At 44.1% G+C, this 19,636-nt stretch overlaps 1 protein-coding gene across 1 annotated transcript in view; it reads right to left on the reverse strand.

Annotated features, from left to right (window-relative positions):
• qars1 (glutaminyl-tRNA synthetase 1) overlaps positions 1 to 19,636 on the reverse strand; it is a 67,246-nt gene that overhangs the window by 9,810 nt on the left and 37,800 nt on the right. Inside the window, exons 14-21 of the mRNA XM_059943859.1 lie at positions 15,954 to 16,084; positions 15,603 to 15,695; positions 13,688 to 13,825; positions 10,884 to 10,971; positions 10,313 to 10,456; positions 5,148 to 5,252; positions 4,663 to 4,755; positions 2,331 to 2,458 (exon numbers count right to left, since the gene is read on the reverse strand). Coding sequence (XP_059799842.1) covers positions 2,331 to 2,458; positions 4,663 to 4,755; positions 5,148 to 5,252; positions 10,313 to 10,456; positions 10,884 to 10,971; positions 13,688 to 13,825; positions 15,603 to 15,695; positions 15,954 to 16,084 — 920 coding nt within the window. The remainder of the gene's footprint in view (positions 1 to 2,330; positions 2,459 to 4,662; positions 4,756 to 5,147; positions 5,253 to 10,312; positions 10,457 to 10,883; positions 10,972 to 13,687; positions 13,826 to 15,602; positions 15,696 to 15,953; positions 16,085 to 19,636) is intronic.

Here is a 19,636-nt window from a genome sequence, read left to right on the forward strand (position 1 = left end):
AAGGGAGCTAGGGCTTTACTCTTTGGAGAGAAGGAGGATGAGAGGAGACATGATAGAGGTATACAAGATATTAAGAGGAACAGACAGAGTGGACAGCCAGCGCCTCTTCCCCAGGGCACCACTGCTCAGTACAAGAGGACATGGCTTTAAGGTAAGGGGAGGGATGTTCAAGTAAGGTTTTTCACTCAGAGAGTGGTTGGTGCGTGGAATACACTGCCTGAGTCAGTGGTGAAGGCAGACACACGTGAAGTTTTAGAGACTACTAGACAGGTATATAGAGGAATTTAAGGTGGGAGGTTATATGTGAGGCAGGGTTTGAGGATCAGCACAACATTGTGGGCCAAAGGGCCTGTAATGTGCTGTACTATTCTATGTTCTATGTTCTTTTGGCAGAAATGCACACTGCTATGTTTGAAGGGGAAAGGGCGCTGTGCACCAACACCAAAAGCTCACCCTAAGTGAAGCATGGTGGAAGGAGGATTGTGGTTTGGGGCTGCTTTAGGGCCTGGACAGCTTGCAATTGTTGAGGGAACAACAAATTCAAAATTGTATCAAGACATTTTACAGGAGAATGTCAGGGTAGCAGTCCATCACCTGAAGCTTAATAGAAGTTGAATAATGCAACAAAACGATCTGAAACACAAACGTAAATCAACAACAATGGTTTAAAAAGAAGAAAATTTGTGCTTTGGAATGGTCGAGTCAAAGTCCTGATCTTAATCCTATAGAAATGTTGTGGAAGGACCTGTAGCAAGCAGTTCATGCAAGGAAGCCCAACACCCCAGAGTTGAAGCACTTTTGTGAGGAGGAATGGCATAAAATTCCTCCAAGACGATGTGCAGACTGATCACCTGGAGATGCTTGGTTGACGTTATTGCTGTACAAGGGAACACACCAGTTACTGAAAGCAAAGATCCACATACTTTTACCAAAAATGCAAGTAATATTAGATAATTTTCCTCAATAAATAGTATAATGATTTCATTTTTTTTATTTAATTGGGTTCAGATCACATTTTAGGTCATATTTATGCAGAAATAGAGAACATTCTACAGGGTTCACAAACTTCCTTGCACCACTGTAATTTATGTATTGTACTCAATGGCCACTTTATTAGGTACACTTGTACACCTGCTCGTTAATGCAGATATCTAATCAGTCAGTCCTGTGGCAGAAACTCAATTCATAAAAGTATGCAGATACAGTCAAGAGCTTCAGTTGTTATTCAGACCAAATATCAGAACGAGGAAGAAATGTGACCCAAGTGACTTGGACCATGGAATGATTGTTGGTGCCAAACGGGTTGGTTCAGTAACTCAGAAGCTGATCTGGTGTTTTCACGCACAAGTCTCTACAGTTCAGAGAACAGTGTGAAAAACATCCAGTGAGTGGCAGTTCAGTGGGGGAAAACACCTTGTTCAGAGAGGTCAGAGGAGAATGGCCAGACAGCATCTCTCTGAAAGCACAGCACGTTGAACCTTAAAATGGATGGACTACAACAGCAGAACATCATACTGGGTTCCACTTCTGTACCTAATAAAGTGGCCACTGAGTGTGTTTTTCTTGTGAATGTTGCTGCAGGTAAGGTTTTCATTTCCTGTGTCACTTGGGCAGCATTCATCATCAAGGACCTCCACGATTTTCAAGAATTCCATCTCATATCCTGCTCATTTATGATTGTTTCTTCCCCCTTCTGTATTTGCAGTTTGTGTTTTGTACTTCAGTTGTCTGCCCTGCTGTGTACGGTCTTGCACTGATTCTACTGTTCCTTCGTATTTATTGTGAATGCCCACAAGAAAATGAATTTCAGTTATATATGGTGACATATGTACTTTGACAGTAAATTTACTTTGAACTTTACATGTGCCTATGACAATAAACTTGACTTTGACATGGTCTTTGAGAACCATTTCCCATACTATTGAACCACTTCTTGGTGAAAGTGGACACAGGATGAGATTCAGCAGCATGGACAGATGGTGGAAGCCTTGTTTAGACAGCAGAGGAAGCACATCATATCACCCCACCTCCTGTCTCATCTGTGGGGAAACCTGCAATTCAGTTCAGAGCACACTAAACCTGAAGGGAAGTGACCCTCCATCCCCAGGACTGCCTCTACACTCCCAGATCTATGGCTGTTTGGTGGGAGGGGCAGGAAGATGAAGGGAGGCAAGTGTGGATTTAGTTGGACATAGCCCACTCTTCTGCTATTGTACCTCACCAGCCAGTTTCCCATGTTGTCCCTTGAGGGCCAGCATCAGTCAGAACACCAGCTGGGCACAGACAGCCTCACCACCCCTCACCTCCGCCCCAACCCTAGTATGACTTACAGTGTCTCATAGAGCCGCAGTTCACACGTCAGAGGATTGGACACCCAGTGAATAAAAGCCTTTGGTTTCTCCACGGAGTCAGACTTCTTACAAGTTGCCTCCAATTCAATCACCTTTCCATTGCTATCCTGGAGAGTGAAAAATGCAAGGAACATTCCTGTTTCATCAGATTCCTCAGGTAGTTTTGTGTGTTGAATTTACACAGAAAGGGTCAAGGATCATCTTTATTCACCATAAACATTCACATGGATTAGGAATTTGCTGTGGTGTGTTGGTCAGGGTGTAATATGGAACAAAAAAAATTAACAATTACACAGAATAAAGAATTATATGAAAATAAAGTTGGAAATACAGATATGGAATAAAATGTGCCAAAGTACACAAATGCCAGCATGAATTTACAATGTAAACAGCATTATAAGGTTTAAATTGTTTGTAGTATAACACAGTGATTGGGAAACAGATGAGGGTAGGGCTAACTAGAATGGTTGATCAGATTAATTACCTGGGGGGGGGGGGTGAGGGGAGATGGTATGAAGTTTTTGTTTTAATAATCCTAGATCATAAGACCATAAGATACAGGAGCAGAATTAGGCCATTTGGCCTATCGTATCTGTTCTGCCATTTCATCATGGTTGATCCATTTTAATTCTCAGCCTCAATCTCCTGCCTCTCCCTGTATCCCTTCACACCCTGAATAATCAAGAATCTATCACCTTCTGCTTAAATACACCTTCTGGAAAAGTTAATTTGCAGGGTGGGTGGTGTTTACAATGATTTTTCCTGCCCATTTCTTTGTCCTGGACACGTACAACTCCTGCAGTGATGGTAGGCTGCAGACAATGACCTTTTCTGCTGACCTGACAGTTCACTGTAGTTTTTGAATATCGTGAGAGGATGCTGCACCAAACTAGACAGGAATGACTGATGTGAGGTTGCTCTCTGTGTAGAATTACACCAGGATATACTGGGGAGAACTGAATCTTACCAACTGCCACAAATCCATCCTCTGCTGAGCTTTTTTGTTGTTGCAGGAGATATGGTTCTCCCACATGAGGTCCTGAGAAGTAAGGATGACCAGGGAGCCAAATGATGAAACTGTGCTAACTGTAGAGTTAACGATGATGAGTGGATGGAGACACACACATCTCCTGAAGTCAATATGCATCTCCACATAGGCAGCTCGTTCCTCTACCCTGAGTAGGAGTTGTGTTGAAAAGGCAGGTTCATAGCTACATTGACACAAAGGCTTTGCACAGTGAGAAGGGACTCAGAAAGACTGCTCCACTACATGTCGTTTAGCAGAATACAAAACAACTCATAAGATGTACAAGATTCTGAGGAAAAAATATTTAGGATTGATTCCTTAGGTCAGAAAGTCTAGAAATGGGACAGTGTTCTCAAGGTATCAAGTCCCAGGATTATCAGAGGTTTATGGACAAGTTCAAAGCATTCTGAACACTAAGAGAATGAGGACATTGTAGAAAATGCATGTCATGCCATTGTGGGCAGCAGCAAACGCAATGAGAGGTGGGAAAAGTGAGAAGTAATCAATACTCCTGCACAAAATACAGTACAAAAACTACAGTATTTATAACTGTTGAGAGATTGTGTAGAGGTGATGCTCAAAAGGGACATGGGGAGGGTATGGTCTCATACACAAATCACTGAAAAACAACTTCAGAAGGTGATTAAGGAAGACAGGAGTTTGCTGGCTTCTGTGACAATGTTGGAGTATGGGAGCCAAGATGCATCATTGAAGTTGTCAGGACTTTGGTCAGACCACTCCTGAAGTCTGGCTCTTCTTGTACAAGGAGGTACAGTGCTTACTAGCCTGGTTCTGGGACGGTGTGCTTGTGGTATATGAGTGAGGAATCTGGGATATATTCCCTGAAGTTTAGAATTAAACACAAGCTTCAGCAGGTTAGCCAGTCAGGACACAGGGAGCCTGTGGCTCTGCTGAATGAAGGGCCACAGTTACGTAATTAAGGGGTCAGCTAAATAGGGCTGAGATGGAGGGGGAGTTTCCTCACCCTGGAGTTGGGAATTCTCTATGAGAGGGGGCTTCATCAAAAGTGGGCTGTGAATTATTAAAGGAATCAAGGGTATGGGACAGCACTGGAAACTGGCAGCGAGCCTAGTCTACCACCTCACACCTCCTCCATGACAAGACAGAGGACCACTTGTAGTACTGAAGAGGGGAGCAGGATCCTGCAGTGTAATAGTTTCTACTCTTGTGAGAGCCAGAAGAGGACCAAGGTCTCATGAGGACTTTGCTCCTAGTTAGGAACTCTGACTTCAGTTAGTTGTTGGTGGTGTTGATGAGACTCACCTTTATGACACTCTGGACCAAGATGACATAGCCAGCATGCCGGAGTCCAACGGGTTGGTCGGGAGTCAAACGCTTGTAACCCTTCTCCATCACCTGCACTCAGACCAGTGTATATCAGCATCAGTGGATCCAGCAGAGTATAAAAGCCAGCAGTTCATGTGAAAATCATACTGGTGATGGCCCACCCTGTCTCTGATCTCAGTCCCAGTGTCAATCACCTAGTAACACCCAGCTGGATCCCAAAAACACACAGTCCCAAGCAATTAATGCTCAGTCCAAATCTAATTCTGAACTAAGTATCAATCCCGATCTCAATCTGGTCCTAAATACAGCTGGATCCTAATCCCATGATTGGTCCCTTAAAACCATAAGACAAAGGAGCAGAATTATTCCGAACCCAGTATTAATTCCATGCCAGAAGCCCACTCCTATGACTGACTATGTGATCCATTTCTCCACACCAGGCTTGGAAAAGAGAGACTCACCTCCCGGAAGTCCGACTGTTCAATGTAGATTGTGGAGGTGATCGGTACCACATGGAATCCTTTGCTTTCATCTGCTGGGAAATTTGGAACGGAGACTTCCAGAGGCTGAGGATAACAGACAGCTTTATCAGGAGAGGAGGCATTATATTCATCAGCACCTTCCCTTCATACTCTGTCCACTGAAATCTTATCCAGGCATTAGGACCTCTTAGCCAACACCATGGCATCAAAAGGTTGAGTGAGCTAGGGCTCTTCTCTCTGAAGCAAAGGAAGATGGCAGGTGACTTGATTAAGTTGTACAAGAGGCAGAAATTGAGTGGACAGCCAACTTTTTCCCAGGGTGGAAATTCAAGGGCACATAGCTTTAAGGTGATTAAAATATAAGGCAGATGTCACAAGAAAGCTTTCTTAAAAAAAAAGTGGTGGGTGTATGGAATGTCCTACCAAGGGCAGTGATTGAGGCAGATACATTAGGGACATTTAAGACACTTGTAGAAAGGCACATGAGTGATAGAAAAATGGGCTATGTGAGAGGGAAGGGTTAGATTGATCTTAGAGTAGCTTAATTGATTGGCACAAGAGATTCTGCAGGTGCTAGAAATCCAGAGCAACATACACAAAATGCTGGAGGAACTCAGCAGGTCAGGCAGCATCTATAGAGGGGAATAAAAAGTCGATATTTTGGGCCAAGACCCTTCACCTGGACTGAAAAGGAAGGAGAAAGCCAGAATAAGGTGGGGGGGGGGGAGGAGAAGGGAAGGAAGACAAACTAGAAGGTGGTAGGTGAGACCAGGTGGGTGGGGGGGGGGGTGGAAATTAGGAAGTAAAGGGCGGAAAAGGCAAAGAACTGGTGAAGTAGGAATCTGATCAGAGAGGAAAGTGACCACATGAAAGGAGGAGGGAGATGCCAAGTAGGTGTGGAGAGGCAAGGGGGGGGGGGCAGAATGGGGAATGGAAGTGAGGGTGAGAAGAGAAATTACCAGAAATTGGTGGCTACCCAGACAGAATATGAGGTGCTGCTCTTTCAATCTGAGAGTGGTCTTGTTGTGGCAGTAAAGGCAGCCATGGACCAACATGTCAGAATTGGAATTAAAATGGTTGGCCACCACTTGTTGTGAATGGAGCAAAGGTGCTCGGCAAAATGGTCCCCAATCTATGTTGGTGTCACTAATTTAGGGGTTGTATTAGGAGCACTGGATATAGTAGACGATCCCAACAGATCTGTAGGTCAAGTGTTGCATTACCTGGGAATACTTTCTCCCATGGTCCACTCTTTTCTTCTGTCAGATTCCTCCTTTTCCAGTACTTTATTTTCTCTACCAATCAGCTCCCAGCTTATTTCATTCCCCCCCCACAACCTTTCCACCCACCTGACTACACCAATCACCTTCTAGCTTATTCTTGCTTCTTCCCTCTCCTTTCTAGTCCTTAAGAAGGGTTTTGGCCTGAAGTGTTGACAGTTCATTTCCATAGTTACTGCCCAACATGCCAAGTTCTCCAGTGTTTTGTGTGAATAGAACACACCTACTTCCCCAGGTTAATTCCCAATTTCACACACACTGCAAACCACAGTGGGTACATTCTTGCACTGTCCATAGATGAAACCACCTTCTTGCACAGGGAACACGTCAGTGGGTCTGCAGACATTAATCGTTAGTTATCTGTGTCAGTGAGTGATATCTTTCTCCCTGGCAAGAACCAGCCAGAAGGAACTGCGGCTGTTGAAGGCTGCTTTGCAATCAGAGGCTGCTGACTAATGCCACAGTTGGTGGTGCTGGGACCCTTATTATTTATATAAATGAGTTAATTGTAATGCATGCGGTTTGTGAAAGACACACAATTAGCAGGTTTTGTTGATAGTGGTTATTGTAGATTACGGGGGGGGGGGGGGGGGGACCTTAATCAGTTAGGGAAGTGGGCTAAGGAGTGGCAATGGATTTCAATATAGATAAGTGTGAGGTGATGTATTTTCAAAAGTAAAACCAGCGTAGGGAGTAATGGAACAGAGGGACCAAGGAGTGTAGGTGCATAGTTTGTTGAAAACAGTGACACAGGCAGAAAGGGTAGTGGAAAGGCATCTGGCGTACTGGCCTTCATCAGTGGGCCTGAGCATTGGAATCAGAACATTGTGCTGCAGTTGCAAAAGCCGTTAGTGAGGCTGTACCCTGAGTACTGTGTAGAGTTTTGATCACCATGTTATAGGAAAGGTTACACTGGAAAGAGTGCAGAAAAGATTTGAGGATGTTGCCAGGACCACAGGACCAGTTATAGGAAGAGGTCAGGCTGGGTCCTTATTCCTTGAAACATAGGAGAATGAGAGGTGAACTTACAGAAATGTTTAAAATTCTGACAGACAGATAAAGTGGATGGTAACAGTCTTTTCCCCAGGTTGGGGGAAACCAAAACTAGGGGGTGTAGGTTAGGGTGAAAGGGAAGAGATTTAAAAGGGCCTGAGGGGCAACTTTTTCCACGCAGAGGAGGGGAGTATATGGAACGAACTGCCAGAGGAAGTGGTTGAGGTGGGAACAATAGTATAATTTAAGCAGCATTTGGGCAAATACTTGCGGGGTAGGAAGGATATGGGCCAACTGCAGGGAATTGGGACCAGCTGGTGGGTACAGCAGTTGGCATGGACTTGTTAGACCGAAGGGCCCATGTCTGTGCTGTATTGCTCTGCAACCCTCTTAAATAGGCAAGCCCTTTAAAAAAAAATTAAACCCCTTGTTCCAGAATCCTCCACAGTAGTAAACATCTCTACATACATCCCTTTCAGAGCTTTAAGTTTTAATTTTCCCATACACTTGAGGCATATATTTCGAGGCACCAAATTTCTTGGTGTTCACCTGGTGTAGAATCTCACCTGGTCCCTCAACACCAGCTCCACAGCAAAGAAAGCCCAGCAGCGTCTCTACTTTTTGCGAAGGCTTTGGAAAGTCCATCTCCCACCCCCCACCCCCCCATCCTCATCACATTCTACAGGGTTGTATTGAGAGCATCCTGAGCAACTGCATCACTGCCTGATTCGGAAATTGCACCATCTTGGATCGCAAGATCCTGCAGCGGATAGTGAGGTCAGCTGAGAAGATCATCGGGGTTTCTCTTCCCACTATCACGGACATTTACACTACACGCTGCATCAGCAAAGGAAACAGCATTATGAAGGACCCCATGCACCAGTCATACAATCTCTTCTCCCTCCTACCATCTGGGAAAAAGCTCCGAAGCATTAGGGCTCGCATGACCAGACTATGTAACAGTTTCTTTCCCCCAAGCTATCAGACACCTCAATACCCGAAGCCTGGACTGACACCTTGCCCTATTGTCCTGTTTATTATTTATTGTAATGCCTGCACTGTTTTTGTGCACTTTATGCAGTCCAGTGTAGGTCTGTAGTCTAGTGTAGCTTTCTCTGTGTTTTTTTATTTCGTAGTTCAGTCTAGTTTTTGTACTGTGTCATGTAACACCATGGTCCTGAAAAACGTTGTCTCGTTTTTACTTTGCACTGTACCAGCAGTTATGGTCGAAATGACAATAAAAGTTGACTTGACTTGATATATCAAGTGGACAAAAACTTCTTCTCAGGGTGGAAATGGCTAATACAAAGGGCATAATTTTAAGGAGATTGGAAGAAGGTTCATGGGGGGGCAGCGAGTGGGAAATATCAAGAGCCAATTTTTTTAGCATTTATACAGAATGGTGGGTGTGTGGAATACCTTGCCAAGGGTGGTTACAGGCAGATACGTTAGGGACATTTAAGAGACTCTCAGACAGGCACATGGATAATAGAGAAAAAAATGGAGTATAGCGTAGAGGGAGGATTAGAATGATCTTAGAGTAAATTTTAAGGTCTAGACAACACTGAGGGCTGAAGATCCTATACCGTCATGTTCTATGTCCTTCTGACTCCTCAAACTTGAGAGGATACAAGCCCAGGGTCTCCCATCCTTCCCCATTCCTGACATCACTTTAGTAAATTTTCAACTTCTTCCAGTGCACAGTTGCTTAGTGAAGACCCCAATGTTAGGTCAAGTTGTGCTATCCTGAATGTGCTCTCTGGCTGAAACAGAACTTCCCGATGCATTGTTTTCAACAGGTGAAATTGGTGGCATTCCTATGTGAACCTGAATGTAAGCCTTTCATGAATATTACCAAGATGTCCAGACCCTTGTGTCCCAGAACTCTGCAATCTCTCACCATTCAGACAAATGGCTTTGTTCATCATTACTACCAAATTAGACAATTTCACATTTTCTCCTCATTAAACTCCATTTGACAGACCTTTATCCACTTCCTACAGCTATCTATATCCTTCTAATGTCATTTTCTTAAACTATGCTACTACAATCCTATCTGTACATGTGGCAGGAATGATCACTGGGCTGTTTGGAAAAGATACTGTATACTTTCCTTTATTAACTGACACAGAATGTATAAGCAGCAAGTTATGCTATAACTGTTCGGCTACAGCATGTTGCCACAACTATAAGGATGAACTAGGAGTGCTTCCTCTGTAACAGAAGAGGTTGAGGGAAGACATAAAAGGGTTTAGATTTAATACCTTAAATCCCCATTGCTGTGAGCAAAATACAGGGGAGATTGATTTAAACAAATTGGCAGAAGGATTAGGTGGAGTTTTAAGTGATACAACACAGAGACAGGCCCATTGACCCACTGAGTCTGTACTATCAATCACATTCACATGTTCTCACTTGATTGACTCCCAGTGGATTCTCCCATCACCCACCTGCAGCCCAGGAGCCATTTATAGTAGCTACCAACCAACACAATCACAATGTGCAAACTCTACACAGACAGTGCCAAGATTGAAGCTAGGTCTCTGGTGCTGTAAAGCAGACACGCAGAAATACACTGTGACTTGGGATTGGGAGGGTGTCTGCAACTGTGGAGAGAGGCGGCCAGCCAGACACCCGTGTTACAGTATTTGGAGGTGTTCCCCTAGTGCTGCCCATAAACACGCCGCATTTGCTCAGTACTTTTCCTCGGCACTAACACGTCAGTACTGGCACTTCCCCACCACCTGGAACACCAACCACCCTGACTGTTACCAAGGAGGCTGCTGTGACTTTGAACTCAGTGCTGGGAGCAGCAGCACAGTGAGTGAGGGGGAGCGAGGGAATGGGGTTGGGGTTGGGGTTGGAAGTTACCTGGTCACATGGGAAGTTGGTTATGGAGACTTTCAGTGGCTCGAGGATAGCCATGGCCCGAGGAGCAGTGTCGTTGAGCACATCTCGAACACACGACTCCAGGAGGTGAGGCGCCATCGTCGTCTGTGCAACCGTCACACCAACCTGTGGCAGGGACAGAGGAAGCAGTTAACCTGTGTGTCTGAGAGGGTGGGGTGTTGTGTGTGTATATACACACAGGGGTGAGTTGTTGCAAGGTGCCGAGTGTGAGGTAGTGTGTGATAATAATTGTGCAAGGGGCATTACGTCAGAGCTGGGCTGATAGGATGAGCGCTACTCATGGCTGTAGAATCCTTCAGAAGCCATTGCGCCTGACAGATTAGGAAGGACACGGGGGGGGGGGCTTCTGGCCACTGCAGCCCTTGAGTGCTCTGCACTTACTGTGACCACGGTCGGTTTTTACCCCAGCTCCCCGTCACTGCAATAAATGATCTCTGCCTGGAACAGATTGTGGCTCTTGGCAGAGGGTTCCTGACATTCACTGCCCAGTGGCTAAGAGGATTGCTTCTCAACTCTCTCTTGAATGGCCTACCTTAGCACAGAAGTTGTTGATGGCCTCTGGGGGGAAGCCTCTCCTTCGCAGAGCAGTCAGTGTAAAGAGGCGGGGATCATCCCAGTCCCTACAGATGAACAAAGTATACAGATGATAGGATGCCCCCAAGGGAACCTCCTGCCCTACCCACAGGGTATTTCACCCCTCCCCCACACACAGGACATTACCTGCAATACCCATAGTGATGGAGATCCCAATACATCACCCACAGGGGATCCCTCAACAGAATGCTCCATTGGGGTGGGGTGGGGGGGAAAAGAAATCCCATCCTGTAGAAAACTGCCCATCCAGGTTAACTCCACTCACAACAGAACACCCCTAGTGGGAGCCCTCCCACACACCACACCCAGGCATGAAAACCACTGCACATCACCCAGAGTGCGATCTCCCAACTTTCCACTGTGGGTGGAATGCTTTCCCTGTGGGTAACCCCTCCACTCAGAGGAAATGTCTCCAGTCCAACACAAGCATTCCACCCACAGTGGAAAGTTGGGAGATCGCACTATGGGTGATGTGCAGTGGCACTTGCCACTACTCTCCCCATCCCCATCTTCTCCTCCTCTCCACCCTCAACCTACAAGACCTGCCCCCCACGCACCCCCGGACTAAAGTATGCGAACTGGGTGACAAGATCCCTGAATTACTGTAAGGAGGCTGTCAGACAACTATAGTCACCCTCATAAATAACTGGAGAAACCCTGCCTTAGCACTGCAAACCACCCAGGGTGCCGAGATCTCTGCGAGGACACCGTGGGACACACAGACTCTTTCACGGGTAGGACAGTTAGGAAGGATGAGCCTTTGGGTGGGTGGCCCTATTCTGGGCCTCGAGGTTCAGAATGCAACCAGAACTCTCCCTCCCCACTTTGAATCCATACCCTATGGAGGCATTACAATTTTTCAATCAACCATAAGACAGCCAATTCAGCCCATTGATTCTGCTCCACCATTTCATGATGGCTGATTTATTATCCCCCTTAACTCCATTCTCCTGTCTTCTCCCCATAACCGTTGATGCTCTGATTAATTAAAAACTTATCAACCTCCACCTTAAATATACCCAAAGACTTGGCCTCCACAGCCACCTATGGCAATAAGCTCCAGATTTACCATCTGGCTAAAGAAATTCCTCATCTATTCTACATGGATGTCCCTCTATTCTGAGAACATCCTTTCTACATCCACTATCTAGGCCTTTCAATATTTAATAGGTTTCAATGAGATCCTGCTCATTCTTCTAAACCTCAGTGAGTACGTCCAGAGGCATCAAACACTCCTAATACATTAACCCTTTCATTCCTGGAATCATTATTGTGGACCTCCTCTGGATCCTCTCCAATGCCAGCACATCCTTTCTTAGTTAACAGGCTCAAACCTGCTAACAGTTCTCCAAATACAGTCTGACCAATGTCCTATAAAGTCTCATCACTACATCCTTGCTTTTGTATTCTAGCCTTCTCAAAATAGATTTGCCTTCCTTACCCCGGACTCAATCTGCAAGTTAATCTTTAGGTAATCCTGCACAAGGACTCCCAAGACCCTTTGTTCCAAGGGTTTTTGAATGTTCTCCCTATTTAGAAAATTGTCCACACCTTTACTCCTTCTACTAAAATACATGACAATATGCTTTGCTGCTACTATATTCCAGCTGCCACTTCTCCAGACTTCCTGCTTTCTCAACCCTACCTGCCCCTCCACCCAACTTTGTATCATCCGCTAACATGGCCAAAAAGCCATCAACTTATTATCCAAACAATTAACATAACGTAAAAAGAAGTGGTTCCAACACAGACCCCCATGGATCACCACTATTCACCGCAGCCAAATAGAAAAAGCCCCCTTTATTTCGACACGCGCCTTCTGCCAGTCAGCCAATCTTCTATCCATGCTAAAATCTTTCCTGTAGTATCATGGTCTCTTATCTCATTAAGCAGCCTCATTTGTGGCACCTTGTCGAATGTCTTCTGAAAATCCAAATAGACAACATCCATTGACTCTCCTTTGTCTATCCTGCCTGATTCCCCCCCCCCCCAAAGAATTTCAACAGATGTGTCAATAAGATTTCCCCTCAAGGAAACCATGCTGTCTTTAGCCTTTAGCCTTTGGGGGTGGGGGGGGGTGGAGACATACGCACACAACCCCCTCCTCCCCCCCCCCATCTGCACCATGAAGGTTGAGAGATCTTTACCTGGAATGGATCACAGTTTCTCATCTGCCCTTACTATTAGTCCCAAAGTATACAGTGAGTGCATCCAAACCCCAGGATTACTCAGTGGCATGAAGCCCGAGTGTCTGCACTCTGTATGGAGGCTTCAGGCCCTGAATTAACCAGACTGCTTCTGAGAGCTGGCTGTAGGAGCCCTGGGTGCAGGATTCACAATGTGGCAACAGATTACTAAATGGAGCTCACAATCACTCTGATTTTGATCAATTTAACCAAAAAGATATGTTTTATTGCATTAAAAACTTCAACAGATCAGGTTTCTGAAAGGACCAGGAACCCATGACCTCGCTATTTTTGCTCTCCTTTTAACTACTTAATTCTATATATACATACACATGTTATTTATCTTATTGTAATTCTTGCACAGTACTGTTGTTGCAAAGCAAATTTCACGACGTATTTTAATGATAATAAACTTGGATTAATTTTCCTTTTTATTGGTTGTGTACGTTACTGAGTCACCGAACACTGATTGAAAGGAGGCCATTACCTGACTATGTGGACTGGCCATGGATGTTACTGAGTTAACAAATGCTCTGAATGAAGAACAGAATGTTACCTCACTGCCCCTTTCTCCACCAGTTTGATGATCTTCCTTTTTGACACCACTGTGTACTGCAGGTTCAGTCGACCGTATTCCCACTGCACAGGGCAGTAGACATCCAGAGCGTTACACAGCCAGTAGTAGGATGACCGCCTGTCAAAAACAACGTATCAGACTTCATAACCCCTCTCTCACATACTATCCCCCAGTTGTTCTTCCCCTCTGTCTACAGGGTTGCTCAGAGGTCATCTGTTAATAACCTAAGAATGTCCCAAAAGACTTTACAACACAGAACGCTAGAAAATTATGTGTTACTCTAAATTTGCAGTAATACTTGCATAATCTGTTGTAATCATCATTTGAAAACAGTCCTTTGCAAATTAACAATAGGCTATAAGATATAGAAGACTTAAGCCATTCAGCCTATTGAGACCATTCTGTCATGGCTGATTTTTTTTCCAACCGCATTCTCCTATCCTTCCCATAATTCTTCAGCCCTTTTCCAATCAAAAACCTATCAATGTCGGCTTTAACAAAAATGTCCGTGGCAATAAATTCTGTAGATTCACCATCCTGCAGTTGAGAAATTCCTCCTCATCGCTATTCTAAAGAGACATCCTTCTACTCTGAGACTGTCCTATGGTGCTAGACTCTAACGGAGACATTCTCATAACATTTTCATGTTATGGAAGGTTCAATGAAATTCTCCCCTCATCTTTATGAAATCCATCAAATACAGGCCTAGAGCCATTCCTGAGATCATTCTTGTAAAATTAAGGCAATGAAATACCAACTTCTACATTGTAATCTCCCTAGAGCAGCAACTTGGAAAAGGTACCTCATTGCCTTAATTTTATGATGACAGCCTACTTTTAATAAGTATTTGGGCATCAGATACCAACTTGATACTATGGCTATACCCAGGAGAACAGCAAATTGAAGCCAAAATGAACTCAGTGTCAGCAATCACAATACAATGTGACTGGAAGACCGTTTTCAGTCCTTGCTTTCTATAATGCAATTGAGCAAGCCATTTTCAATGGTTCTATTTAATATCAGAATGAATACAGTATACCACCTGAAATACTTACTCCTCACAGACATTAATGAAAACAGAAGAATAAATGACAGAAAAACGTTAGCACCCCGAGTACCCCTTTACCCCTCCCGTGCACAAGCATCAAACCTCCACCTCTCCCCACTTATTGCAGCAGGAAGCATCAGTGTTCACCACCCACCATGTAAGCAAAAACAAAGCCCCCAAAGCAAGGCCATGATTTGCAATCCAACAAAAACTATTGCTCGCCCGACTTTTCGACATGCCACGGGTTTCTTTTGCACACTGACAAGGGATATGTGAGGAATAAACAACACTGGCTATGCGAGGAGGAAGCTCATCAGGGTCGACCATGGATGTTGTGTCCCAGCTGTCTACGTAACACACAAGCCCAGCCAGTATGATATAGAGAGCAAGCTCCTCGCCATAAAGCTGATGAATCCAAATGAATGGCAGACATACACTTGGAACCAGATAGATCACAGGAGTTGCCAGTCAGTAACGTAGGACTGCCTTAAGGATTTCAGCTCCAGACTTTTCCATTGGAGTTAACTCCATATTTTTAAGAGTTTTGTCAGAACAAAGTAGGCTGTCACAAAGAGACATGGATCTTCCTAACTCAATCCTGAACTAACCCTATTGCCCCGCAGCCTCATTTGTCCTTTAAAAATGGGATACTACCACATTACATGTAGTTATCTAGTCATTCAGCTCTACAAACATGCAGTGCTACAGTGTCCTTCCTTGTAAAGATCTTTTACCAAACCACTCAGGCTTCTGTTAGTAATACTGTAGTTAATGCTCCCCCATTACTAACTGCCTTACCAACAACTACGAATCCCAAGAGATGAAGAAACACTAGGTAGAGCTCACCGGGCCTGGAATTCCTTGGTGCAGAGCGAGTGCGTGATGTTTTCAATAGAGTCGCACAAACAGTGAGTGTAGTCATACGTTGGGTAGATGCACCTTCAAAGGACACACAAACAGGTAGTGAGAACCTGAAAAACACCAAGCACTGTAGTGGGGGCAGGGAAAGGGTGACAGTGAAGGGGGCAGGCTGGGACCAGTGGGGGAAAGAGACGAGAGACAATGGGCTGAGGTAGAAAGCAGTGAGGGGTTTGGGAACCAGGGTCAGTGAGCTGAGGCAGGGTTGGGAGAGTGACAGCAGGGGAGCTGCGTGGGCAGTGACTAATTTGGAGAGAGTGAGCTCAGACAGCAGCTTACCATTTATCGGCAGTTCGATGGTGAGGGGTGTATTTTATCCTGTAAGCCACAGGATCCATTTTTCCATCCTCCATAGTCAGCTTCATGCGAAGGGTCACCTCTCCTTCTGCAAACATTCCCTTCCGCATTTTCTGTGAGGCAGATGAAGGAAGCTCACTGACTCATGAGCACTTGCAGTGTGCAATCCTCAATAATCTGTGGTCGAGAATGACCACCAGCTATGACTTATGCTCCAACCCAACCCGCAGGTCCCCCTACCACGCCAACTCTTTTTTTTTGTAATTTATTTATTTTTTATTGAAGTTCATCATCAAACATTTCCATAAGATGGATTTCAGATATTGTACATATATATCATATATATCACAAATCTCCACTAAGTATTTATCTGAGGTATACACTTATAGAAAAGAGTGGAAAGAAAAAACAAACAAAAGGAAAGAACTATGTACAAGTAGGGAGTGATTTTTTTTTTTACAACAGATTCATTGATTCGTGAGAATAAAATCAGGCCTATGAGGCATTATGTAGTGAAACCATTTTTCCCAGTATGAATCAAATTGTTCCAGCTTATGGTTAACAGATGCTGTTATCCTCTCCATTTTGTAAATGTCCATTGTAATTTCCATCCATGTATTTAAAGTTGGGCTCTCCTGTGATAACCATTTCCTAAGCAGGAGTCTTTTTACCAGCCACCAACAGTATATTCATTAAATATTTATCTCTTTTCAACTATTCTTGAGGTATATATGATGTTGTATTATGATGTTGTAGCTATTAGTGAAACATGGTTGCAGGAAGGGTGTGATTGGCAACTAAATATTCCCGGATTTAGTTGCTTCAGGTGTGATAGAGTAGGAGGGGCCAGAGGAGGAGGTGTTGCATTGCTTGTCCGAGAAAATCTTATGGCGGTGCTTTGGAAGGATAGATTAGAGAGCTCCTCTAGGGAGGCCATTTGGGTGGAATTGAAAAATGGGAAAGGTGCAGTAACACTGATAGGAGTGTATTATAGGCCACCTAATGGGGCGTGTGAGTTGGAAGAGCAAATGTGTAAGGAGATAGCAGATATTTGTAGTAAACACAAGGTGGTGATTGTGGGAGATTTTAATTTTCCACACGTAGAAAGGGAAGCTCATTCTGTAAAAGGGCTGGATGGTTTAGAGTTTGTGAAATGTGTGCAGGATAGTTTTTTGCAACAATACATAGAAGTACCGACTAGAGATGGGGCAGTGTTGGATCTCCTGTTAGGGAATGCGATAGGTCAGCTGACAGATGTATGTGTTGGGGAGCACTACGGGTCCAGTGATCACAATAGCATTAGCTTCAATATAATTATGGAGAAGGACAGGACAGGACCTAGAGTTGAGAGTTTTGATTGGAGAAAGGCTAACTTTGAGGAGATGCGAAGGGATTTAGAGAGAGTGGATTGGGTCAAGTTGTTTTATGAGAAGGATGTAATAGAGAAATGGAGGTCATTTAAGGGTGAAATTATGAGGGTACAGAATCTTTATGTTCCTGTTAGGGTGAAAGGAAAGGTTAAAGGTTTGAGAGCACCATGGTTTTCAAGGGATATTAGAAATTTGGTTCAGAAAAAGAGGGATGTCTACAATAGATATAGGCAGCATGGAGTAAAGGAATTGCTCGAGGAATATAAAGAATGTAAAAGGAACCTTAAGAAAGAGATTAGAAAAGCTAAAAGAAGATACGAGGTTGGTTTGGCAAATAAGGTGAAAGTAAATCCGAAAGGTTTCTACAGTTATATTAAAAGCAAGAGGATAGTGAGGGATAAAATTGGCCCCTTAGAGAATCAGAGTGGTCAGCTATGTGTGGAACCGAAGGAGATGGGAGAGATTTTGAATGATTTCTTCTCTTCGGTATTCACTAAGGAGAAGGATATTGAATTGTCTAAGGTGTGGGAAACAAGTAAGGAAGTTATGGAACCTATAACAATTAAAGAGGTGGAAGTACTGGCGCTTTTAAGAAATTTAAAAGTGGATAAATCTCCGGGTCCTGACAGGATATTCCCCAGGACCTTGAGGGAAGTTTGTGTAGAAATAGCAGGAGCTCTGACGGAGATCTTTAATATGTCATTAGAAACGGGGATTGTGCCGGAGGATTGGCGTATTGCTCATGTGGTTCCATTGTTTAAAAAGGGTTCTAGAAGGAAGCCTAGCAATTATAGACCTGTCAGTTTGACATGAGTGGTGGGTAAATTAATGGAAAGTATTCTTAGAGATAGTATTTATAATTATCTGGATAGACGGGATCTGATTAGAAGTAGCCAGCATGGATTTGTGCGTGGAAGGTCATGTTTGACAAACCTTATTGAATTTTTTGAAGAAGTTACGAGGAATGTTGACTAGGGTAAGGCAGCGGATGTAGTCTATATGGACTTCAGCAAAGCCTGACAAAGTTCCACATGGAAGGTTAGTTAAGAAGGTTCAGTCGTTAGGTATTAATGCTGGAGTAATAAAATGGATTCAACAGTGGCTAGATGGGAGATGCCAGAGAGTAGTGGTGGATAATTGTTTATCGGGATGGAGGCCGGTGACTAGCGGGGTGCCTCAGGGATCTGTTTTGTGCCCAATGTTGTTTGTAATATACATAAATGGTCTGGATGATGGGGTGGTAAATTGGATTAGTAAGTATGCCGATGATACTAAGGTAGGAGGTGTTGTGGATAATGAGGTGGATTTTCAAAGCTTGCAGGGAGATTTATGCCGGTTAGAAGAATGGGCTGAACGTTGGCAGATGGAGTTTAATGCTGAGAAGTGTGAGGTTCTACATTTTGGCAGGAATAATCCAAATAGAACATACAGAGTAAATGGTAGGGCATTGAGGAATGCAGAGGAACAGAGAGATCTAGGAATAACTCTGCATAGTTCCCTGAAAGTGGAGTCTCATGTAGATAGGGTGGTGAAGAGGGCTTTTGGAACGCTGGCCTTTATAAATCAAAGCATTGAGTACAGAAGTTGGGATGTAATGCTAAAGTTGTACAAGGCATTGGTAAGGCCAAATTTGGAATATTGTGTGCAGTTCTGGTCACCGAATTATAGGAAAGATATCAATAAATTAGAGAGAGTGCAGAGACGATTTACTAGGATGTTACCTGGGTTTCAGCAATTAAGTTACAGAGAAAGGTTGAACAAGTTAGGTCTCTATTCATTGGAGCGTAGAAGGTTGAGGGGGGATTTGATCGAGGTATTTAAAATTTTGAGAGGGATAGATAGAGTTGACGTGAACAGGCTGTTTCCATTGAGAGTAGGGGAGATTCAAACTAGAGGACATGATTTGAGAGTTAGGGGGCAGAAGTTTAAGGGAAACACGAGGGGGTATTTCTTTACTCAAAGAGTGATAGCTGTGTGGAATGAGCTTCCTGTAGAAGTAGCAGAGGCCAGTTCAGTTGTGTCATTTAAGGTAAAATTGGATAGGTATATGGACAGGAAAGGAGTGGAGGGTTATGGGCTGAGTGCGGGTAAGTGGGACTAGGTGAGATTAAGGGTTCGGCACGGACTAGGAGGGCTAAGATGGCCTGTTTCCGTGCTGTGATTGTTATATGGTTATATGGTTATATATCCAAAATATATGGTCTTACTCTCTAAGGGTATTTCACATTTAAAGATGTCTTGTAGGGCATTGTGTATCCCCCTCCAATAGTTTTTGATAACAGGGCAGTCCCAAAA

Source organism: Hypanus sabinus, chromosome 19 (genome assembly GCF_030144855.1).
Source record: "Hypanus sabinus isolate sHypSab1 chromosome 19, sHypSab1.hap1, whole genome shotgun sequence".
Lineage (NCBI taxonomy): Eukaryota > Metazoa > Chordata > Chondrichthyes > Myliobatiformes > Dasyatidae > Hypanus > Hypanus sabinus.